The sequence below is a fragment of the Anser cygnoides genome, chromosome Z (genome assembly GCF_040182565.1).
Source record: "Anser cygnoides isolate HZ-2024a breed goose chromosome Z, Taihu_goose_T2T_genome, whole genome shotgun sequence".
Lineage (NCBI taxonomy): Eukaryota > Metazoa > Chordata > Aves > Anseriformes > Anatidae > Anser > Anser cygnoides.
This window is the reverse complement of record NC_089912.1, coordinates 4,913,248-4,938,533: the sequence shown is the minus strand read 5'-3', so window position 1 is coordinate 4,938,533 and position 25,286 is coordinate 4,913,248. Positions and strand designations below refer to the sequence as shown.

At 35.8% G+C, this 25,286-nt stretch overlaps 1 protein-coding gene across 3 annotated transcripts in view; it reads right to left on the bottom strand.

Moving 5' to 3' along the window:
* Positions 1 to 800: 800 nt before the first annotated feature.
* The window catches only part of TMEM161B (transmembrane protein 161B), a 41,266-nt gene continuing 16,780 nt past the window's right edge, over positions 801 to 25,286 (bottom strand). For 2 of the 3 annotated variants that reach the window (XM_048055026.2, XM_066987868.1), the window contains 8 exons: positions 24,524 to 24,680; positions 18,791 to 18,942; positions 18,225 to 18,285; positions 16,390 to 16,530; positions 12,889 to 13,002; positions 12,039 to 12,213; positions 9,807 to 9,903; positions 801 to 8,956 (listed from right to left, as the gene is read on the bottom strand). In XM_048055026.2, the coding sequence (XP_047910983.1) occupies positions 8,679 to 8,956; positions 9,807 to 9,903; positions 12,039 to 12,213; positions 12,889 to 13,002; positions 16,390 to 16,530; positions 18,225 to 18,285; positions 18,791 to 18,942; positions 24,524 to 24,680 (1,175 nt within the window). In that variant the 3' untranslated portion in view covers positions 801 to 8,678. The remainder of the gene's footprint in view (positions 8,957 to 9,806; positions 9,904 to 12,038; positions 12,214 to 12,888; positions 13,003 to 16,389; positions 16,531 to 18,224; positions 18,286 to 18,790; positions 18,943 to 24,523; positions 24,681 to 25,286) is intronic. The other variant, XM_048055027.2, reaches the window with a different exon arrangement.

Below are 25,286 nucleotides of genomic sequence, written 5' to 3'. Positions count from 1 at the left end.
CAAAATTAAGATGGTGTTCCAATTTTTCTCTTTTCCAAAGCTGCTGGCCATAATATATGACAATATTACAAAATTGCTAATAAGACATGTGGCTTTGGGAAACTGATAGAAGCTTTCACAGTCTGCAATGTATTTTGATGCTTGTAAAGTACAAAAATATCCTTGCTCAATAGGAAAGGTTATCGCTCGTCCTTGGGACTGTGCAGCACTTTCCTTTCTCTGCAGCCAGACTTTCCTTTTTAATCAAAGTGGTTTTGTTCGTTTGTTTTTTAAATACAGTTTTGCTTGTAGATTAAAGAAGAGTGTTTTCTCAAGGATGTTTGGTGCTGCTGAACTACCTGAGCAGTTTTTGCTTCATCCATCTACTGTGTAGCAATGTGTGCGTGCCCAGAAAGAAAAGCCATGCATAACCGAAATCAATATTCCAAAAATCATGTATTAAAAAAAAAAATGTTACTAACCACTTTTTTAGGCCTATTGCTTCTTAGCGCTATTAGGATGGCACAAATAGAAAAGACCATAATAGTTTTAGAAAATCTGTAAGTGGTTCTTTGTCTTAATCATATGAATAGCAATTTACCCCCAGTCTGTATCTATACTGGAAAAAAGTGATTATTCTGCTGCACCCCAAGCAAGGAGGGGGAAAAAAATCAACACAAGTATTTCTAAAAAAGATAATATAGGCTAGTACAGAAACTGAGTGGATAAAGTTTGGTTACCACGTTTCTCATCAAACCTGGAGATTTTGTACGAGTTCATAACGAATGGGATGTATTAATCAAAATAGGAAAAAACCACACTGATAAGACAATAAACATTTATTGATCTTTGGCTTTAGAAATTGTCCTATTTTGGATGTGGGAAATACTATATAAAATAATGGATTTGGTTTTTAAATCTAGAGTAAGTACTGTAAAACAATTTATCCTTCTACAGTCCACAAATGCAAGACATGCAGAGTACACGTAGGGATACTAAAATACTATATCAGCATCACTGTAGTAGACAATAAATGTCTCATACGGATCAATGCTTTACAAATGCAAGCAAGTTGATGGGGCAGTTGATATACAGCAGGTATCACAGTTCCTCTTAGATTTGCTGTGGTATTACCACTAGTACCTCATAAATACAAATTTATGAATGTGTGCATTACTAAAAAAAATATATATAACATCTCTCCAGAATGACTAGGGGAACAAGAAAGTATAATCTTTTTTCACTTAGCAGCATTTATTGATGTTAAAGGATTTAGGTTTTTAGATGACAAACCAATTCTTACTATTTCGACGTTAATAAAATGCTGCCACATACATACTAAGACTTACCAAACAAGACTTTGTAAAGACAGATTAGTAAATGCTCCACAGTCAAATAATAAGCAACAATTTCTTACACACAGTGTAAGGAAGCATTTAGCACACTTACTGGAGGAAGCGTTCCCAAACAGTGTACTACATACAGTATAGGTTGCTAAAGCCACTTTTTAGAGCTAAAAGCTCAAAATGGTTTCATAAGGCTTCCTTGGAGGAAGGCTTCCTTTGGTAGATTTAAACCAGTAACACCGTTTCAGTTTACAAGCACTTCACATTTAGGGTGCATAATTAACTCAGGGATAGGCACCTACTGTTCCTTCACTTTCCCCCGTCCGCCTGCTGAATATGACTAGTCTTGTTTCACCTTCAGTGCTCACCACGCTCAGAGGCAGGGAACTAGCTTACAGGTAAGGATGACTTTACTATTCTATACCCCGAAAGCACTCTGTGAAATTGGTACACAGAACTCGTGCATTTTCTTTGCTCGGTCCCAGACAGCCACGTTACAATGCAGCTTCTCTTGTACTCCCTGTACCCCAAATCCACAAGGATGTGGCGAACCTCAGTGCAGTCTTTCTGAACTCAGGCAGAACTACTTACCTGGCCAAAGTTTGCTGCAGAATTGGGGCGTAAGCAATATCAAGGGTGTCACTAAAAAACTTTTGTTATACTGTTTCAAAGTTGCGCACACATCCCTTCCTTCAATCATAAAAAAGGAAGAAAATAATGTATACGTGGCAGTGGGGTGTTACATTACCAATCAGGTGGTAGGCAAAGCTGTTAGAATATCACTGAAGTAATGCAAATGGAAAAGATTTCTACAAAATCTTATTTGCCTCCAGTGTTTAATAACGTTTACAAACACACAGACATTCTACATAACAAAAGCTTTATGGAAATAATTTTATAGTATATCCCCTTTTTAGGACTAGCAGTCCTTGCATTTTCTTTCCAAAAGCTGACCTTCTATTATTTAGCAAAATAAGCAGAAAAGTAGATGCAACAAATTTTAAGCATGCCTTTTACAGACCACCCATGTTTAGGCACTTCAGTCTATGGTGCACAAAAAGAATGCAATGTTTCTGTACACTGTTTATTATTTGTAGTAATTGCACCTAGGTATTATCCACACTGACTTTAAACAAAAAAAAAAAAAGGAAAGGAAAGGAAGAAAAAAGCCAACAAAACCTCAAATACTCTTCAGCTTTTCCAACTTGTGCTGCACTCTCCTGTCCGTAAGTCCCAACGAACCCCTAATGCACAGAGCAAATGCAATAATTTGTTTTGACGCAGGTGATGCAACACTGGTCAGGAGGTCTATGTAATGCAACTGTCATCTAATACCACCTTCAGTGTGAACCATGCCAATCATAATACTTACAAAGCTCTAACTATAAAAATCACCTTGTATCAGTAATTTAGCAGACGTAGGAAGCTAAAATGTACATAAATAATATCAGAGCCTTGTCCATTTGGCAAATACTGAAATGAAGGATGGGGAGACCTCTACTCTGAGGTTTGTTGTAGTGTAGGCAGTATTATGTGCTTTTTTCTTAAAGACTCTTAACAAAGCAACAGCACTGAATTTATGTCTGGTCCCAGCAACAGAGACATTAATTTAAAGTATTTACAACTTGGAGGATGCTCCTTGTGCAATCTGTAACAAGTTTATCTATGAGAATTTTTAGGCTTAGATTATTTGATAGCATGTTTACATTAATATTGGCTCACATAAATGGAATGACTGAAACATCAGACAAAGTTTCCTAAGATCACTATTACGAAATATTGCTCCATGTATTCTTCCTAGAAAACCTTACAAACTAAGAACATGTAGAGTGTTAACAACAGGACAAAGGAATGACTGAAGACAGGGAAAACTAAAAACATTTGTTATCATGTCATGACATGGGTGTGAACTGTACCTTATGAAGTAAAATTTTTGGAGTGTTTATTGTTGTCCTGGCTTTTTATCAAAAATACTTTAAATATACATTCTTGAAAATTAAAATATACATGGGAAGCAAAATTTGATTTGTGAACAGAGAAAGTGAACAAAGGAAAAGAGAACAAAGGCTGACTTTAGCAGAAGATATTTTAAGCCAGGCTTAAAAAAAAACTCATCAGCATAATAAATTAAATAAAAACGGCCTACTACTAAAGAGTTTGTAAAAAGCTACTTGTAAAACCTAGTTGTTTTTTGTTTGTTTGTTTGTTTTAATAGCAGAGTCACAATATGTTGAAATACTGCCAACCTGGACTTCCTCCCTTATTCTGGATTGATGTTGTGATGATGTGAAAGAAGTTTGGTATTTACAGGTGGATTCCACAAATCAATATAAAAGTGTGTATGTGTTAGCACTCCAGCCTGGACACCAAGTTTTAAAAAAAAAATTGAGTGTAGAAGTATTTGACTTCTAGTTGCAGGCACTGGTATTAATGACAAATGCAAAGATGTTCCATGGTAACAGGATTAAAAATAATTTCCATTAAAAATGCCACTGAAACCAAAGTAATAAAAACACAAACACACTGGCATGCAAAACAGTGTGCAGCTCAGCATAACTTTCCAGGCAATCCACAGCAAGAACCCTGAAAAAGTGCAGCATATACAGACTTCAGTAACAGCAGCCTTTAAATAACATGTTGGTCTCACTATCTCTTCCACAGAGTGAAAACTCTTCTGTCTAGTATTGAGAATGAAGATTAGATACACCGTCGATTTTAGTACGTGCACTGCCAAAGACAGAAAGCATGGCAGACCTTTCAAGAAATCACTCTGCAGCACAGACTGACTACTCTGCATCAGCTTGCTCGGCTAGATCAGGTTATTTGGTTTCAATACCTGTTGTCTAGAAGCTCTGAGCAACTAACAGCAAGGTCAAAATATTGTTCTTAAATCATCATTTGGGATTTAGGACTTGGGCTGCAGGTACTGGAAGAAAGTCTTATTTACTCATAACGGTAAACATTTACCTTTAGTATTTCACTTAAAATCCAAATGACCTGCTTTTGCCCTCCGCTGTTAAGATTTTGCTTAGCCATAAAAGAAAGATTTCTCCAAGAGAAATCCTATTTTCTCTGGCCTTACTTCCCTTCATGATTTCCCATTTTTACTGTGCACTTAATTCTTCAGTCACAGCCACAACATTCTAGTTACTTTGTAGGGACAAAATTATCTGTGGGATGATTTTTTTGTGGCTAACATACACAAATTGTGTCAAATGGCAAAACTGAAAGTATAACTTTTCAAAACCATCCAAAATCTCCCACGAAAAACAAACTAGTGCTCAAAAGAATAGTTTTTTTAAGAATAAAAATGTACAAGGCATTTAATCTTGTAGGGCCTTCTGTAAGATTTCTATAGGTTTTAAGATAGTTTAAATTTTCTATGCATTAAATCCAAGACCTCTGTTGCCATTTAGCTGTAGTTAGCTACAGCACAGTAAACAAACTTGTGATTATTTCATTGAAGTTACTTGAAACCTCTGTACTCACTACCCATTCTATACGTTGAAATTATGCTACCTAATTACTGTGCTGATGTATGTTGATGGCACTTTTGTTTGTTGGTGAGTTTGACTTTACAATCCAGGTAAGGATACATCTCTATTCACTTGTCTTCCAGGATTTGCAACTAACAGAAGGGAAAGAGCAATTGCCGTAGAAATTAATTTTCTAAAACACATCAGTCTGTACGAGGATTTTCTCTTGTGTTGATAATACCTGTTTCTCCATTATTACTTTAGCTGTTGATTCTCTTGCGAGAGAATCAACATGAAGGAAGAGGAAAAAAAAATTAGTTTGCCACAGGTCCTTCGACACCCAGAAAATCCTAAAGCTTGAGAAGGTATCAAAGGAGGTCAAGTGCTGCCTGAGAATGTCACCTGCAAAGTGGAAGAACAGGCTTGTTACAGTCCTCTCTTTTTCCTAATCAATTTCTCTAATCTCAGAAATAGAGCAAGTGTTACACTTGGGTTTCCCTGAATCTTGCTGGAAGACCTGGATTTAGCACTATCCTAACTTTGTCTAAAGGGATTTCCATCACAGAAGCGCAGTGTTTAACCAACTGATAGCAAGTTTGTATTTCAGCTGGACTTTGGAGTTATTTAAACTATTTAAAGGGACTTATCCTGCAATGATAAATAAACTTAAAACCAAACCAAAAGAATAAAAAATCAAAATACAAACAACATTAACTAATCTAGCTATGTCATTTCTGTGTAGGTTAATGTAGGAAAAAGCTGTGGATCGAAGGAAAGAAGTGTCAGGCCAACAAGTCACAGTACTGGAGTGATAAAAAGAGTTCTGAATTCAGGAAAAAGGAAGAAGAAGAAAAAAAAACACGTTGACTCTTTGTCAGAAGAATCTTTCCTTCTAAAATCTCTCAGAAATGTAGTAGACAGTGAGGAAAAAGCAAGTATTTAAGAATCCTGAATAAAAACTAACCTCTCTGACAGGTTTTACTTGCTTTTCCATTTCTGTAAGCTGCTTTTTTAACCCCAAGCTGCTGATAAAGCTCTCCAGGGAGGGGGTGTAGGGACTGGAGGAAGCATTTGCCAGTTGCTGATTTAAAAGAGCTTCCTGAACAAGTGAGCAGATACTGCTTGGAGGCTCAAATAATATTCATGGAAGTAAGGACTATCAAGGCTGCTGTTTTACTTTAAAAGTCATTTTTGAGCATATCAGGTAGTTGTAAAATGCACTGCTCACAGCTATGGCAATATACTCCCTCTAGCTTCACTGTCACATTTCAAAGATGTTTATTGCTGTATGTTAGTTTTTAGTAAACCTCCTAGACCTACGTAATGATTAAGTGAAACCAAAGAAAGACCACCTCCCATTCGGATTAAATTGCTGACCAGAAGGTCGTCCATCGTGTTCTGTGGAACAACAAAATGTGGAACAAGGGACAGAAGTGCTGATTTTAATGCTAGCAACATCCAAGTGCATATTTTCCATGTGATCTGTGCGACACCTGAAGAGTAAGACAGTGTGCTTCCTCATCAAAAGCTCTGCTGATATAATTACAGTTCACTTTTACAAACTACAAGCTTTCAAAATATGTAGCTATGCCAAAGGAAACTGTTATCTAACGTTATTTTTAAGTCTGCTCCAGTATTGGAATTTCATTCCTGTCCTTCAGATTGCTGCAATAGGATACATCTCATCCACGTAGTGAGCTTTTTGGACCAAGTTCACAATCAGAATCAAACTGCACTGTATTGTTTAAGTATTCTCCAGAATAAAACATCAATATTGGATGCCTACCTATAAATTAAAAAGCTGACCTTACTAATTTTCATATTAATGATATATCTTGAACTAACAGATACAATACTTCCCCCAGTGCTATAATTTGTTATTCTATTCATCTGAATGACATTTCCTAGGAGTGTTTCAAGACCTGAACCTATGAAGTCAAATATTTTTTAGGTTAATTCACACAGTTGAGTCTTTGTCCCTGTTAATTATGAAAGGTCGGTGTGAAAAAACAAAGCTTGCAGCACCAATAGCACTGAAATACTACACTGCAATGAAACCGTTTGAATCATGCAAGGTGTTTCAAGACATCCCAAATGCATGCAGTAGGTACTAGCTGGTGTACACAAATCTTCTCCTAGTATCAGTAAATGCAATTTAATAAACTAATAAATAACTTAAAAGGCATTCAACATACCAAGACGATTTATCACCAGCTTAAATTCTGAATTTTCTGCATTCATGGACAGTCTGCTTTCCCATATGGCAGGTTTGCAACATATTAAATATTTAAGCTTTTCCATTTATAAATGCTTATATGCCAAAGCACAAATTCAAGAGAAAAAGAACAGTAACAGAAAAGTAGCCAGTATTAGTTGAAAAAAAAAAAAAAAAAGCACTGAACTCTGCAGTGTAATATTAACATTTTAAAAAAGCTACTACATATGAATCCCCATTTTTGTTCTCCAACTACACAAAACATCTAAAACATTGTAATTCATTGTTTCACAACAGTTTGATATGTAGGGTCTAACCCTCCACTGAAGCAAAACTTTTAAAGTTAATGCTTTGCTCCTCCTTACAATAACTGTTTATTACACAGAAAAATATTATTTCTGAGAGATATTATTTGTTACCATACGGCCAAGTTAACACAGATTACACTGGCTAAAGGAGACAATCTGACAGAGCTGGTATTTTAACATTAACAGTTGAAGTTGATCTTTTCTTGCAAAATAGCTTAAGTTCTTTAGTATAGCTAAGTACCTTTGTAGAGGCACCAAAATCAAATAGCCCTTTCAACTGAACTTTCAACAAATTTAATTTTCATTTCAAATGGGATCTTGAATTAACTAGATACACATGTATACCTCTCCCATGGCCTTGTAATATACATTCAGCAATTTAAAATAAAGATTCCGTATTTTGTAACTTCATATATATTATATATTTGATATATAATATATATTTATATGTACATTACAGATACATACACTCTTAGTCAGCAGGATTAAACTGTTTTGAAATGTTTAAATGCTGTCACTAATCTACGTCTATTATTTTGTGAATTCAATGGAATTTATCTATTACCTAAAAAGAAGAAATTTAAAAGATCCAAATGGAATCTGTGGATCAATATTAGCACCAATACAGATGGCCATTACTTCAAAATGACTGCAGGGACTGTATTTTTTTTTTTTTATATATATATATATATATATTTTTTAATAATTCCCCTCACTGTGCAAGCATTTCTGCATAATATTTAGGCAGCAATACCTGCCAGGTCCACTCGTTTATCTTATGTTAAATTTAAATTTTATACAACTTTTCTTACTGTAATATACAGTATCTCTGTTGTCCTGTTGGATTATTTCATTTTTCATGGAGAAAAGTGATCAACAGCTATCCAACAGAACTTTTTAAAATCCCCTTTCATATTCCATTGTATGGCTCAGTTTCAAGGTTTAACTGAATAGGCAGCCATCATCAGCATAACCAGTGCCTACTTACGCAGTTCAGTCACTGACAGCTGATTCTTAAAACACAAACTGTTGAGGGTGACATCTTCTCAATGGAAACCAAGATACAAAGAGGTTGTATCTTTTCAGCATGCCACCAACACCTGCCACACAATAATGTCAGTCTTGTTACTATAATTGAATTAGTTACCTACCATCTCGGTAACAAAAATAACAAACCCAGTTGTAATTTTAAACATTTTAAGAATATTCACCCTGAGAACACAGACGAAGAGTTTTAAAAAAAAAATCTGATATGTTTTCTCTTCATATATAGCTTTCTTCTTTTATCTTCATCTCCTCTTGGGTACCTGGGTTTGTATCTAGAATTTGACGTTGTAGTTATCAGTTGATCTGTTCATGCCACAGTCAGGTACTGGTGATAGAAAAGCCCAAAAAGGCTTGTAGAAAAGAGACAAGCAGCAACCCACCAGGTAAGGAAAGACAGGAGTCCCCGGAACAGGAGAGGAGTGAAAATATTCTTTAGGCTTCCCAAAGCCATTGTTATTTGTACTACAGTTACTTTCATCTTTCCATCAGCGGGTGGAGACTCAGAATAAACTGAATTGGGAAGCAGATTGTTTTCTACTGGAGTGTCAGAATTCAGTTCCGGGTAGATGCCCCAAGAATAATTACCTGTTAAAAAGAAATGAGTAACGAATTTTTGTAGAATTACATTTAAGTTCTCCTCTAATTGTATCACTCTATACATCATCTTAAATACGTTTCTACACAAACAAAATAATTATAATTAAGTAAATACTAACTGTATTCATCCACATGACTTCCCGATCTAGTAAGCTATTACTTCCATACTAGTAAGCTATTAGGGCAGGATTTATCCTACATTTTCACATCCTAACATCTACATCTGAAACAGATGCCTTGGGACCCCTGTCAGTGCTGGGTATGATTAATCCTACCATATGTAGATGTCTGCTTCAAGATGGGATGAACTGCAGCCTAATAAAGTCTATCTCTGTTGACATTTTGCGAAAAGATTGCCATGATTGCATTGCAAGCTGTGAAAGATATCCCTCATAAGAAACACAGTGACATCAGATATCCCAGAAATAAAATGAACTCTATATCTCACATTTTCTTTTCAAAAAAACTGCTGATGATTGTAGAACTGGAAAAAAAGCCTTTAACATATATTCATAAAATTAAAATCAACAGTGTTTTATATAGCTCATTCAAAATACTTTGAAAAAGATGAATATTTCAATGAAAATAAACAGCTTACTTTGTTGTATTACACATTTTTTTCAGAAATAAACAAATTAGCGTATCATTGACAGATGTCAGAAGCTGGAAGAGAAGAGGACAGCTTAACAGCCACATATCAGAAAATTTTAAATGGCTGGAAACCACAACCTGTTTCTGGATTACAAGTACCCAAACAATCTAACTCTCCACAGTAAACTGAAAATACAAAAGCCCTGTAGAGGACAGAACACACTTTTGTTCATCAAATTTTGCCTACCTAGTGTTTTCAGAAGCAGAGTTGTGTGAAGGAGCATCACCAATGGTGCAACATACTGCAGTGCAATTACACAAAGATAATAGAATACCCGAGCCACCTGGGAAAAAAAAAAGTTATTGGTGAGTTCTGGGTGATCAGACCAACCCTTTATGAACACATTCAGGAAAAACAAGCAACTTATTAAAAAACAACGCTTATGCATAAATGCTGTCATAAAAGTTTTCTAGCTTATTTCAGTATGTGACGTATTATCTTCAAAAGACCTAACAAAGAAATCCCTAGCTGATGAACTCCTGTTTCAGGATACATCAAATCCTGAGAAGGCACTCTGAAAGGAAATAACTAAAAGCATATGTTCTGTTAAAACTAACAGAAACAATTTTGCCTATGAGCACTGCATATTACTGTTCAAAGACTCCTATTTCAATATACAACAATCAAAACTAAATATATGGTTAATTTTTGAAGTCCCTAGTGATTTACAGACTAAATCCTGCTATACGAATGAAGCAGTAGTCAGTCCAAGGCTTCATCAAAAGTAAATGAAAATTTGGTTATCGTTGCAGTTTCTTTTCAAATGCAAGTTCTTATAGTTTTAAAAACAATGACAAGAGGACTTGTCATTAGTAGATGATCAATAACAATGCATTTAAATGGAATTTCTTTCAGATATACATTATGGCTCTTTGAAACCCACTGAGGTTATTCCTACACCCTGCTCCTTATTTCTTTAGATTGTTGCATTGCATATTTTATATAAGCTATTGACCTAAAAGACTAGATCAAATAAAGAAGGGAAAAAGTCATAAAATCGATAGCAAGCGATCAATGAAATAAAGCTAACTGGATTTTAGAAAAGAATAGAATACAGGGTGGCAAAAAAGATGAAGGTAGACCTTACATTTTTGGAAACACATCAAAACTTCAAAGGGCTCTGACATGAGCAAGCATCAAAAAACTAACATGAGAAGAAAATACAGTAAAACACTGACAGAAGAATCATGAGAAATACCGTAAGATATCTGACGGAATATGATAAAAAAAAAAGTAATGATCACTGCTGTAAGACACGTAGAAAAGACTACTGGCAAGAATTACAGGAGAAGAGAAAGCAAACATGGCTAATAAAACAAGACAGAACTTTATTTAGTAGCCATGGGCTTCATAAAAAGAAGACACAGACGTATTGGATAAACAGACTTAAGAAACACCATGTACAGAAGACATTATTGTTTTGTGGATAGGACTAAAGCTCCCAAAACTAAAGCTGTGCATTCACGACAGCCTTCTGTCATACAGTTCTGTCATAACCAATTGTTGCTACCTCTATTTCCTAACTGTTCCTCTGAAGCCAAATACTGGTCACTTTGTTTTTAACTAAAAATCTGAAAAACTCCATCTTCTTATGACCGTAGGATATTTGGTAGAGACAAGGACAGGATTATAGGTAACAGTGACGACCCTAAAAGAACAGTCTTTGTCTTATGACATATTCCTCCCGGAATAAAACCCCAATTCAGCAAGATCCTCAGGCAGCACTATCATGCAACACTAGAAATCTAAAGTTTACTTCGCAGGCAGCATGCAACAGCTTACAAATTCTACCTTCTTAATTCATTGATGGTTTATTTTATTATTTTTCTTTAAAAAATCCAATCTTTCCTATTACTTGCAACAGTATCAAGACAGGCAATTTTGTAGCTAGGCTAGTACATTTCAGGGTGGCCTTACAGAACTGAATGTGTCTTATTTAATCCTGAAATATAACTATCCTATCTTAAATTTTGCTGCAATTTAAAAATCACAGTTTGAACTAGGTAACAGTATTTTGCCCTTCTATCTAAACCAGACTGTCCCCGTCTTCCTCCCCTTATATTGTAGCAACAAATCGCCACACATTCTGTGCACTCACTCCCCAGGTTATTCTCATGCTGAACAGGAATACACCAAGAAGCAAAATGCTTGCCACAGTATTGTAAAGGACACTTCATGAAGAGGTATCTTCCAACAATGGATGAATAGCTTAAGACAACGTGTTTGCATAAAATAGATCACACAGCTCTCCATATTTTGGTTTACAGAATTTCTCAGTAACAGTGTTTTTCTGATAGGAAATATAGTCTAGGCACCAGAGCTAAAGCTGAATGAAAATACAACACAACAAACAGGAAAAAACAGAATCTGACCAGAGCAATCTCTCTGAATATGTAACCATAGTCCCACTACACTTACCATTTTTTGTAAATCAACTGTACTTATTCTGCCAGCTTCCTTTTTCATCTGATCCACGCTTTTCTGGGCTAGATTCAGATAGGCCTGCAAATGACTGCGCATCATAGCCAACCGCAGAGCACACAACAGGATTATAATCCACAACCTCATGGTGTCAAATGTATCTTCTGACATTCTGTAGATTAAAAAAAGGGTAATACTGTTTTCCAAAGGTCACCTATTGCTGCAGAGTTATTTGCTCGTATCTTCCATAAAGAAAGCTTCAAGCATATTGTCAAAAATACTTAATGCACAGTCCACAGTTACGAAGATTGTGTACAAGTAATATTCACTCCCACCCCTGATTATCTCTTTACTGTTACTTCTTAGTAGCCCTTTTACAACATTAGATCCAAATTAGTATCCATCTGTTTGTAAACAGTAACAGCTCTTAAGTGCTTGCATTTGAGTATGAAGACAGGATGCTAAAAGCAACTCTTTCAGGTAACTGCAGGCTTTGAGATGCACAGTTCCATACATCAAATGTGTACTTCAGATGCCTTAGATACCTTGCCAGAGTACAACCCTAGGCGGTATTTCAGCCCTATAAAGCACAACCCCTTACTCTACCAAAGAGATGAGAGAAGATAGCAGCTCTTTCAGAACCACCACCTTAGCATTCAACACCGTGACTCATTCTTCTAATACAACAGAAGCCTTTTAGAGCTCAGCTGTAACTTCCACAATACCTTTAATGAAGGATGCTATTCAATTTTTAGTCTTTCACGTTGCTAAAACTTTCACAGGGCACTACTTAGACTTACGGCTTTGTCCTCAAAACCCCAGAAAGAATTTTTAAAGGGAATCTTACAAAGGTATGCTCTCTTTGCCCAAAGGCGGGTTCATAATGTAGTCCTTAGTGATTGGTTTTACCCACAGAAGAACCATAACTAGAGGTGCCAAGAAGTTTATATGTAGCAACGTTCTGAAAGAAGAAAAAAAAAAGGGGGGATGTTATTAAATGCAAACAATTACCATACTGTTGAAACCGGTGATACGGATTCACAAGGATTAATCCAAACTTTAATATAGATGGGAAAAGATAACTAATAAAATTACTTCCGTATATTTAGAAGTATGACTTACACTTCAAAAAAACAGTAATATTACATACTGTGAAATCACACTGACCGTGATTTTAAAAGTTCTCTTTGGAATACATTTTAGATATTCTAACAATCTAATCAAAAGAACTACATGCATTTTATTATACCACACTATAGTAAAAGACAGTTGTTGAAAATTTCCATACAATAGCATAATGCCAAACTGCAGTAGCTATTAGTTTTAATCTAGACAGCCAACATCTCGGATAATTATGAAAATATGCTGCTATATTAAGATTTTTTTTTGCTTTATTAAAAAGGCACTCAGATTAATTTCCATTATCTATGCAGACCAGGGGAAAAAGTTCTCAGAGGTCAGAATACCCAGCTTAATGAAGAATTTTCTTAGGAACCTTGACTAAATGAAACTTGGTATTTACATTCAATTAAAGATACTCCTACAAAAAAAAAAAAAAAGCTACTCCATTTTAACAGCTCTGCATGAAACCACACTGTTAATGTAAAAGGAGTTCTTTGAGTACAAAAGAGACAATAGAATTTAAAAGGTGAAAGTGGAGACTTTTTCTGGAGTTTTTCCTGAAATTAACTACCTTTCTTCATTCCACTCCTAGGAACAGTCTGAACCCCACTATATCGATCAGTTTGTGTTATCCAAATAAAACAAAAACAGTTATGAAACTGTTTACAGTGCTGTAAATCTGGTGTTTTTGTTAACGCAATGCTTCCTCACTAACAGAATTGGCTTGTCTGTAGAGCCATCTCCAAGGACAGTTCTATACTACAGAAAATATGAGATAATCCAAAGTTATTCTGAAAACACAAGACTCTATTGATTTCAAACAATCAAATTTCCTAAACCCATTAAAATGTTTGTGCGTTTCAGATGTCACCTCAGCATTTAAACCATTAGTTTCAGATAAAGAAATAAGCACTGAGAGTTATCCAGTGTTGCTAGGGAACTCGACAGCACCAAGGAAGAGTCCAAAGCATTTCAGTAACTTGTGAAAGGATTTCACCTGAGCTTCTAGGTACTTAAGGCATCCTTACTGGGTTAATGGATTGGAACGTGCCAAATGGTGGCATGAACCCTCATCTGTTTATCTGAGGGAGAAAGGCTAAAGGACTCTCAAAGTATGCTCTGGAAAATGAGTGAACGTGTAGGAAAACGGTACAAATTGATTAGGACGACTCCAAAACATATACAGGGAAGCATATTGCTGCTAAACTAAAATCAAACTACTAAAATTAAAAGTGACATCGGATTATTTTTTTTCCGTTCTTCCCCAACATTTACTCTTTCTGTATATACAGACGAATCATCTTAATCATTTTGACCATGCTGTTGAAGCAGCAGCTCACCATTTACATTTTTGGCGGATGGGAATAACTGTTTTCTCTAAGTTTCACATTCTGCAATTACAGCTTGTCCCCTATGTTTTCTTTTGCAGAAGTATGAGCTTCTATTTTACTGCAGAAAAAGGCATTGTTTTCCTGCACCTAAATTAGAGAGCTCTGTATCAATGACACGTCATCCTCATTTACTATTCCCCTTTAGTCACTGTCAAACTACTGCAAACAGTCAATAATGATCTACCCGCTGCTAAAAACACATTGCTAAGGGCAAATACTGATCTCTTCAGGCCCATTCAAAGCTATCTCTCAGCGATGCTTCTTTGTTTCTAATTGCATTACTTAATTACACTGATGTCTGACCAAGTTTTAATCCATTCAGTGGAGTGGTTTGTTTGTTTGTTTTATATTGTTCCACTTGAACAGACAAAGTATTGCCAGACTTCTGAAAATAATTTGCTCGGTGCTGCACAATGTTATCTTCAACAATCAGTTGAATATAATCCTGTCTTGTTAGACAAGATTTATTTTTCACGACCCCATACTAGTGATTATCAATTAACCTTTCAGTTGTTGATTAAATGATGTCCTGTTTCAGATATTTCATATTTCTGCCTAGAATCTCATGTCCATAGATCAAGGAAGACTTTGGAAAATTATAGCACAGTCACAGAAAAGGCACAAGAAATTTTAAAATATTTATACATGTAAAAATGAAAAACTAAGCAGTTTATTTAGCCAAAAAGAATAGATTAAGAGCTGACTTGGTCACAGCCTACACATAGACAGAAACTTAACAGCAGATAAAACAGAAGCCAACAGCCTGCAGTTCTAACTGGACGTATTCAAACTACAATAAGCTCAAATCTATCACAGGGTACTTAGTTAACAATTCACCAAGAGAGGAGGACCCTCTTTAAACACAGATTAATTTCTTAAGCTGGGAATTTGTTGGAAAAAAAAGATCTAAGTTTATGCATAAATAATTTTCATTTTAGAAAATATCATTCTCTTAGCAGTGGCCAGACTAAATAATCACAATGGCCTATGCCACAGCTTCCATCCATGCCATTAACATCTATTAGATATCAAAGGTCAGGATCAAAGGCATTTGGAGTTTTTCCCTCAACCAGAGAATGCTGAAAAGATAGTTAAATCTGAGAAAACATTTTACTACCAAACTCAAGAGCAGTTGAAAATTAAAATATTCCTTTAAACTGGTATTAAAGTCTGACCCTTATTAAATATCTGGGTCATCATAATGTAAGAAGCACAGAAATAATGAAAAAAATAAATTTTACTTTCATTTAAAGTTATAAAAATTTCAACAAATTTCTGTATGCTACTGTAATTTCAAAATTTGTTAACAGAGTTTTCATTGAGATTTAGATTCTCTTTAAACATTTTTCCACTTTACTCCCTTTCTGAAGCTATTTTTTCTTTCAGGTTTTGGGGGGTTGTGTGTTTGTTTTGCCTCAGATCTCTCCTAAATTTATTAACAAAAGCATGATGCCATTCTAGCTGGGGAGGGGTGTGAATGAAAAAAGTCTACAGCTGCATCCCTTCTTCCAGACATTTATCTGAACTTCCAAAGAGACATGATGGGGGAAAGGCATCAGTAAACAAACAATTCCTGGTGGAGTTCTCACAGAAGGAAAGGAGAGGAATGATCCTGTAACTGGGACTCTAGTTATGAGGCAAAGAAGTTAAGACTGGCAGAGCACAGGTTGACCAGAAAGTTGGCAGGTGGCAAGTCTGCTGGAGATAAAAGAAGCAGGCAGCGGCAGAAATCCTAGTCCCTACCTTCTTGTTGGAATAGTGTGGAATGTTTATTTTCAGACATTAAAGATTTAAGACTGAGTAGCATATACCTATGTGCATATATTTTCTCTTACTGTGTTATTTTTTCTGTTGCTAAATTCAGAGCATCCAGATGCATTTGAGCCAGTCGCAAGCCAGGGAATGTCAAAAAAGCACCAATAAGTGAACACAGAACAGCCAGGAACAATTTGAAGGTTAGTTTAGACACAGGACCCCTAAAAGAAAAGAAAGGAAATAAGCATTTTCTTGGGGAGGAAGTTGATGGGCGGGGTATCAGAGATTACTTTCAACTCAACAGTAACTAATATTTAATCAAAAAGTGTTCTACAGTTTTACTCTAGAATCACTACAACCATTCAGGAACTAAAATCAAAAACAAGCAAGTCACCTGGTTAACTACTAAAGTGAATAGCAAACCTAAGCCACTTCCTACAAGATGTTAAACCTGTTAGTAGAGCAAAACAAAAAAAAGAGTGATTTTATATTGTAATTAACAACAAACTGTGTAAGCTACTGGAATGAATTCAGTGGTTATTTTTCTAACAGAGGAACATATATATTACAGGTTTAAATGATCAAAAACAAAATGAATACTTTTATGATATACTACCTGCATTCTGCTTTTATCCATTAAAAAGCTCTGTCAAAATTATTGCTGCAGTTTTCCACAAATTTATAAAAAACATACATGTGTCCAATTAACGTGTCTCTTCCAAGTGACTAATGCTGTTTGTTTTAATGAATTATGCATTAAGTAGCAAGTACAGAAAAAAGTACCCAGGATGAAATGAATTATGGAATTAATAAACACTAGATTATACACAAAAAACAAGTGACATATAAATGGATTAAAGAGAAACAAAACCAATTCTAGTTATCCATGTGAGCTTTAGATTGGTAGTTAGCCTACATCACTTAAACTACCAAGAGACACCATCGTGAACTCAATCACTGCTGTAAACAGCCGAAGCACTGCAAAAAGTTTAAAAAATAAATGAACACTAACAGGAAAATTAATACAGAAGTTAGAAAACTTGCAGTAGCTTAGGAAAACCAGAGTGAAGAAAGGTTATGAAACACACAGGATTCAGTTAAGGGTTTTTCATTAGATTATTCGTATCTAGAAATGCTACCTTTTCTAAGTAGGCAAAATTTGAGACTTCTGTTCTTCAGAAATAAAGAAACCCCATAGTTCTGGCATGGTACTTGAGAACTTCCAAGCAAGAAATTCAAAGCTGAGCTCCCACAGTAGTGACATACCCCATAAACGCATGTTAGAGCCGTTGTGCAAGAACTGTGTTGTAGCAGAAGTCCATTTTACAATACACAAAAGCTGCCTGTAACAGCAACTGTATATAGAAGCAACATCACAAGCAACAACACCTTTCTGTGACAGTCTAAACAAAACTTGGATATCCTATAGCAAGCAGATGTATTTGTGTAAGAGGAAAACACTATTATAACTTGAAAATGTGACTGAAAGACAAACTTTACTCCTAGTGCCAGCTTTACTGCAAGCTCCGTCTGAAGCTTTTGAACGCTTACTCTCTTGCATACCAGAGGAACAGCAAAAAGAAGTTTATCTTCTGTTTTAACCAATCTTTGCAAAACTGAAGTACTGTCTAAGAGTTACCTTGAAAAAAATGTTTACAGTTTTGATTTTTTTTCCTTTCAAAGTATCAGTGTAGAAACTATGTCCAAACTAAAAAGAGAAAACAAAAATGCAACAAGATACTTATGAATACTAAGAAAGAACTTTCACTAATAATTTTCACCTCTTCACATTTTTAGAGGGACTGTAAGCATGTACCAGAGCAAAGCATGTGAGACAAATGCTTGCTAAGAAAATCCAAGTGGTTCAGCTATAAATGTAAATATAATGCAAATCAATGTATTTCCAAAAACTTACTGTGATTCCAAACCCTGCTTTTCAAGAAACTGCATAGCACTTTCCGAGAAATTTGAGAATCCTGCAGAGACACATACATTATATGTATTTTATAACAATACAGACACAGAATCCCTTGAAATAAAACGCTACATAACAGGACATCTTTTTAAAAGTACTCATATGCTATCATAATTCTTTCAGTCTTTGAAAACATCTTTTAATTCATGGTCATGAAATGTACAAATATCAAAATCAATTGATGAACTAAGTACTTTTTTTTTTTCTCAGTAGATCTTCACTTTACTATGCAAGGCAAAACAGGTCAAAAATAAGGCAAAGATAAGGAAACAACCTTGCCTGGAAGGTGAATATAAACAAACAACCCATTAATATCACAATATTTAAAACAAAGCAGGAAAAACATACAGGATATCTTTAAGAGTACGTATTCCAAAGCAAGTGCATCACATATAGAGTTAATATTAACATAGGTGTTTCTCAAAAATTCCTAAGAGACTTGAAATCATTTTTCCAGTCATGCAATGAATAAGGCCGTTAAAAAAAACACTAAAGAAAGGAGTTACCTGATTCCAGCCCAAACTCTAGATAGTTTTCCGTCACAATCAAAATTGCCATTGCTTTCACAAAGAAGAAAAAGCCAAAGGTGACGCAGACTGATCTTTCACCTCCTTCTTCCACTTTGAAATAATGGGTGGTCAATGAAAACAGTACCTTACTACACAAGAAAAAGGTCAAGGAAAATTAAGTTTGTAAAATAACTACATTTAAGAATTTTAGAAACCAAAACATATTTAAGAAACCAAAAATAAAACAATCGTTATCTTCAACGTAAAATATCAGCCCAAATGAAAAGTATTCCTAACTACATAATTCAAGATTTAATACATGCCAATTTCAAAAATCAAAATCTTACTTCTGAATGCAATAACTGTAATCGCACGGAAGTGAATAAATATGTTTTTAACCAGAGATGAGCCACAGATATTCACAGATTCACAGATTTCTCTAGGTTGGAAGAGACCTCAAGATCATCGAGTCCAACCTCCGACCTAACACTAAGTACTCCACTAAACCATATCCCTAAGCTCTACATCTAAACGTCTTTTAAAGACCTCCAGGGATGGTGACTCCACCACCTCCCTGGGCAGCCCGTTCCAATGCTTAATAACCCTTTCGGTAAAGAAGTACTTCCTAACATCCAACCTAAAACTCCCCTGTCGCAACTTTAGCCCATTCCCCCTCGTCCTGTCACTAGGCACGTGGGAGAATAGACCAACCCCCACCTCTCTACAGCCTCCTTTCAGGTAACTGTAGAGAGCGATGAGGTCGCCCCTGAGCCTCCTCTTCTCCAGGCTGAACAAGCCCAGCTCCCTCAGCCGCTCCTCGTAAGACTTGTTCTCCAGACCCCTCACCAGCTTGGTCGCCCTTCTCTGGACTCGCTCGAGCACGTCCATGTCCTTTCTGTAGCGAGGGGCCCAAAACTGAACACAGTACTCGAGGTGCGGCCTCACCAGAGCCGAGTACAGGGGCACAATCACTTCCCTCGACCTGCTGGCCACACTGCTTCTTATACAGGCCAGGATGCCGTTGGCCTTCTTGGCCACCTGAGCACACTGCTGGCTCATATTCAGCCGACTATCCACCAATACTCCCAGGTCCTTCTCGGCCAGGCAGCTTTCCAGCCACTCATCTCCCAGCCTGTAGCTCTGCTTGGGGTTGTTGCAGCCCAGGTGCAGGACCCGGCACTTGGCCTTGTTGAACTTCATGCAGTTGACCTCAGCCCATCGCTCCAGCCTATCCAGATCCTCCTGCAGAGCCTTCCTGCCCTCGAGCAGATCGACACACGCACTTAGCTTGGTGTCATCTGCAAACTTACTGAGGGTGCACTGGACGCCCTCATCCAGATCATCGATAAAGATATTAAAGAGGACCGGCCCCAGTACCGAGCCCTGGGGGACTCCACTAGTGACCGGCCTCCAACCAGATTTGACTCCATTCACCACAACTCTCTGGGCCCGGCCATCCAGCCAGTTTCTAACCCAGCGAAGCGTACGCCAGTCCAAGCCACGAGCAGCCAGTTTCTTGAGGAGAATGTTGTGGGGAACGGTGTCAAAAGCCTTAAATTCTTAAATATTCTTCCAGGACACACAACTCTACAGTGTACATGAAAACAGCAAGGCACAGGATGCTCCAACAAGCACTTCTACCAATAATGGGATAAAATTTCTCTCATTTCTAAAAGGAGAGAATTTCTACTCACGAGAAGTATGTGTTTGTCTTCTGCCTTACAAGAAATCATGACAAGTGCCACAGGACTGCTGCTTATATTGTGAGACGACTTTTACTAAGCAGAAAAAATATGAAAAGATGACACTTGTGTTTCTCAACTTCCACATGCATGTGTGTGAGATTTCTCAACTATCAAACACAATAAAATAACAGCATATTTAGTACTATATACAAAAGAAAAAACTATGCCATTCTCATTTTGAAAAAAAAAAATCTAGCAAGTCTGGTATGATATATTTAGTCTTTTCATGTAACCCCAGTGTCACAAATATTAACATCTAAGCCACCTGCTCTGTTATCAAACTGTTTTTAGTGCTTATTGAGCTATGCATTTCTAAACATAATTAGCTCCAAAACAAAACAGAAGATAACTAAAATTTCTGTAGTGTATTGCCAACACTTATTACTACAAGCTAAAGCCCACTGTATTTTAATTTTTCTTCCCCCAAGTGACAGGTATTATCCAGTTCATGCTTAAATAAACTACTGAGACATCACTCCAGACATTACCTCCTTAGAAAAAAAAAAAAGGCAAAAAAGAGACTTTGATCTTTTCATATATTGTTTTTTTTTCCACTACACAATAACAATCATCTATATTTGCATTTCTTTAAATACCGGAAGTACTTTAAGATGTAGATTATGTGAAAATACATTTTAGAGTTATCTATTCAATAAAACATTTAAACAGTCATTAGTATCTCAAAAAAATAGGTAATTATGCAATATTGCACTTCGTTAAACAGCACATATTTAGCATATATGCCGTTGTATTTCATTATTTCATTAATTATCTCAATATGCAATACTGCATATCTCAGCAGTATGAAATAATAAAATATAGCAATAAGCTCATATAAACAGTAAGTTGGCCTAAGCACAACATCTAACAACTCTTAAGTTCAGAGTAATTAACTTAAGCTCCCTTCAAACTTTACTGATATGGTATCTCATACCTGTGTCTAAAGGAAGACCTCATCCTAAAAAGAGATGCTTAACAGCTTACACAGACTGTTTTAGAAAGCTGTGTTTCTAACAGCGACCATTAAAAGAGCGTCAGGATGATTTTTAAATATAAGTTAGGCCAAGATAATTCACAACCTTGTAAACGTTTTTTCCAAAATGCAACTTTGATATATTTCACCAAAAATAATTCTTAAACCAAGTGCCTTTTTACAGGTAGGGATATCCAGAATAAATTGAAAATACACTTATTTCAAATCTCACAGTTATCCAAAGTACTTCATAAAGTTTGTGATAAAGAGTACTAACCTATAAACAGATTTTAAAACACCCTATTTCATGTTTTCAACTACGGGTTCTGCCTAAAGTAGCTAGAAGAAAGAAAAAAAAAAGCATCCTGATAGTAAATTCCAATTCTACTGCAGATTCAGTTCCCTGTACGTAAAATTAAGGATTACGCAAATTAAGTGTGACTGAAACGCTCTGTTAGGCAACAGAGGTGATTATTCAGCTGTTTTAGGAACAGAGAAAATCAAAGAATTACAGAACAGAAATCTGAGTACTATTTATGACTTCCTTTCAGTGCTTGCCCTATGCTTCAGGACCTACTGAAACAATAATTCAGGAGAATACTGTGCTAAATTAAGAGATTCCTTCCCCCCCTCCAATTTCTTTATTTTGGTCTCAAAAGAAAACATGCTTGTAGAACTGAAGCATGTATTTTTTAGAAAAATAAATTTATCTTTTAAGTTGATAAAATTCTGGAATTTTCAAATGATACAGTCCACTGGTATTTATGCACATGGCTGTAGAGAAAAAGATCCATCTCCAGTTCCTAATAAAATTCATAAAATTGTTGGATTCACAGGAGAAAAAACAAACTTCTATATTATTTCTAACTGCATGTATACTGAAAAAAAAAATTATAGTTTCCAGAGGTTATTTCAAGGTCTGATGACTGAGTTTCTCTATATAAACCTTGAGTCAAGTTAAAAAAAGGCTGTTGCTTTCCTTTGATACGGCCACTGATACATTTTCCAAAAGAAGCCAGTCAGGTTTCCTAATCTACAAATGAAATCGGGTTACTTAAATGTTTTAAGATGAAAGGCAGTTTTGCAGCTGGGAAGTATCTCATTTATCCTATACCATATAAATTCTCCTAAATACCTTGCCCTTTCAAGGGAAAGGGTTGAGTACAACACCTATTTAAAGTCTTACAACTGAATAATTTGACATTGTCAGTTGTTCTCAACAATGAATTTTAAATACTTGTACAAGTACAGCAATTTAAACATGGAATTATTAAGATGGACCATCTCTCAATCCTGTCTTACCCTACCCTCACCCACATTCTGTCACTAATGAAACATAAACCCAACACTCCGCAAGTAAGCTAAGAGTGCTTGTCTTTAGTATCTGAAGTCTTCCATTCGTTCATTAACCTCTTCCTCATTCTCAAAATGGGAGTCAAAGATGTTGGCTTTCATTAATTATTTCTTAAGCAGCATCTGCCTCTGTCTCCCTCTGTCTCTCTCCCCCTCTGACTGTCTCCTGAGACTAAACTGTAATTCCTGACTTCATCCAACCCAATAAAAAATACTGCCTAATAACATAGCTAATGTGTCATTAAAAGTTGCACAAGAGCCAGCAGAGACCTTCTTGTCAGTACCCAGCAGATCAGAAAACCACTTTTTGTACCATGGGTCTTTCCACTAACAAATAAGAGTCAATGGAGAAATACTTGGTCTGGACGCAAGCTACTGACAAGTCACTTCTTTCCAGAATTTGTATTGACTCTGCCATCCAAGAAGTTCTTACTCATTACAAGGAAAATTCTGCATACCATTAATACTTCAGGTTAGTCAGAAAAGGAATGTCTGCCCTTATTGTAAAGGCAGCATCTATTTTAACACATATCAAAAAGAGAAAAGTATTAAGCATATCCACAACTGTCAGCCAGATATAACCAAGTCATATCTGAGAGTTATAACCAAGAGTTCAGGTTTTACATAAATAACACCACCAGCTACAGCTAACAGAAGAAAAAAAAAAAAAAAACAACAAAGAAATCACTGTAAGACTCTGTGTTGAAAAGACATTTCCACAGAAGGATCGATTTTGAATATTCAAGTGTTGTATCTAACTTGACACTTCAACCACTTGTCAGCTGCTGAGGGAACAAAGAAGTTGTACAAATTCATTTTCTAACTTGCCTCCCCATGACCTGCACTCCTCCAGGACCTTACTCAACTTCTTTGCTTCATCATCTCTCTCATCTTTAAAAGGCAACTTTCCTCTCCAAAGCCTGGCTTGTTCTGTGGAAAGCAGTTACTTACTGTGCAAGCATCCACATCTGATACTGCTTTATTCAGTAAAAACAAATGCAACAGTTGCTTCTTTTATGGTTTGATATTGCCTGTTTCCTAAAATACTCTGCTTTTGTTTCCCTTATTTCCAGAAGCAAGTGTAGCTTTCCACAGATCACTGAAAACACAGTACCATCTCCGCTCCTACAGCTGCCTACACGTTGTATTTTCTATGGAATCTAAGAAATAAAAATCTAGAGTTATGCATTCATGCATGAAACTTTAAACTAAATGACTACATACATTATTTAGTTAAGGCAGTATCAGACTAAACATACCAGAAAAGTGGGCAGTAAATCACATGTTTCTTCAAAAATTATAAATACTATTTGTACAGAAATGCATTGTAAGGCTGGGCAAAACAATATATTTGTTAACATGTCTTGGGTCTACAACAGCCACATACTGCATAAGAGTATGACTTTTATGTTAATGTACATGTATTTTTTCCATAAACAGTTTGGAATAAATGTTTACAAGCAGGTGGTACCACCACGTACAGAGAGCATGTACAGCATATACATTACCTAACAATAGCACTAGCTTATACAACGTTTTTTCCAAACAATAAATATTTATGTATTCTGCAAACCAATAGTTCAGAGCTTTCTATGAATTGCAAAACGATGTAAGCTATTTGGAACTGATAGAATGATTTAAGAAAACAGAAAAGGATACACTGCAAACGCCAAGACAAGCAGACACCACACTACACTGATATTCATTTCCTGTGAGGGCTTCACAATACTGTAATAGGCTTCAGTCACCACATACACAACTGTAGCTGCAACAGTAAAATCCACCAGCCACTGATACTCAGGGAAGTAATGCAATGCTGAAAAATACAAATTTGCAAATGTAATAAAAATGTGATATTTTTAATTTTAATTTTATTGACATAAACAGTGATGATTAAAGTTTGTTTTCAAGTAATTGAGGTCTAGACAGATCCACATTATCAAAGTTAAGAGCATCAACAACAACAGTCACATTTTCCATTGAACGATCTCTCCTCTTAACCTGAGCCTCTCTCTTTACCTCTCTTAATTGATACTGGGTTGCTATTCAGCTATTTCTAAGCCTACCAAAAGATTTTTACAAATTTTTGTAAAAAAAAAGATTTTTACCAAAGATTTTTACAATTTTATCATCCCAGCCTTTATATATTAACCTCATAATTTCAAAGAGCATACCTAATTCAGATCTCAACATCATAATAGAAAATGGCTCTCCGCTTAATTTTAGTTAGAGTTTCTATGTAAGGGTTATGATTCTCATGTTCAAGATTAAATGTTCACTGGCAATTGCTTAATGTATATACACATACTTCTTCACTCTCTTAAAAAAAAAAGAGTAAAACACTCACGGTTTGCTCAAGACACTTAATGCCATCATTTCAAACAAAAAACAGTAATTGAAACTTCCAAGTACTTTTTTTTTT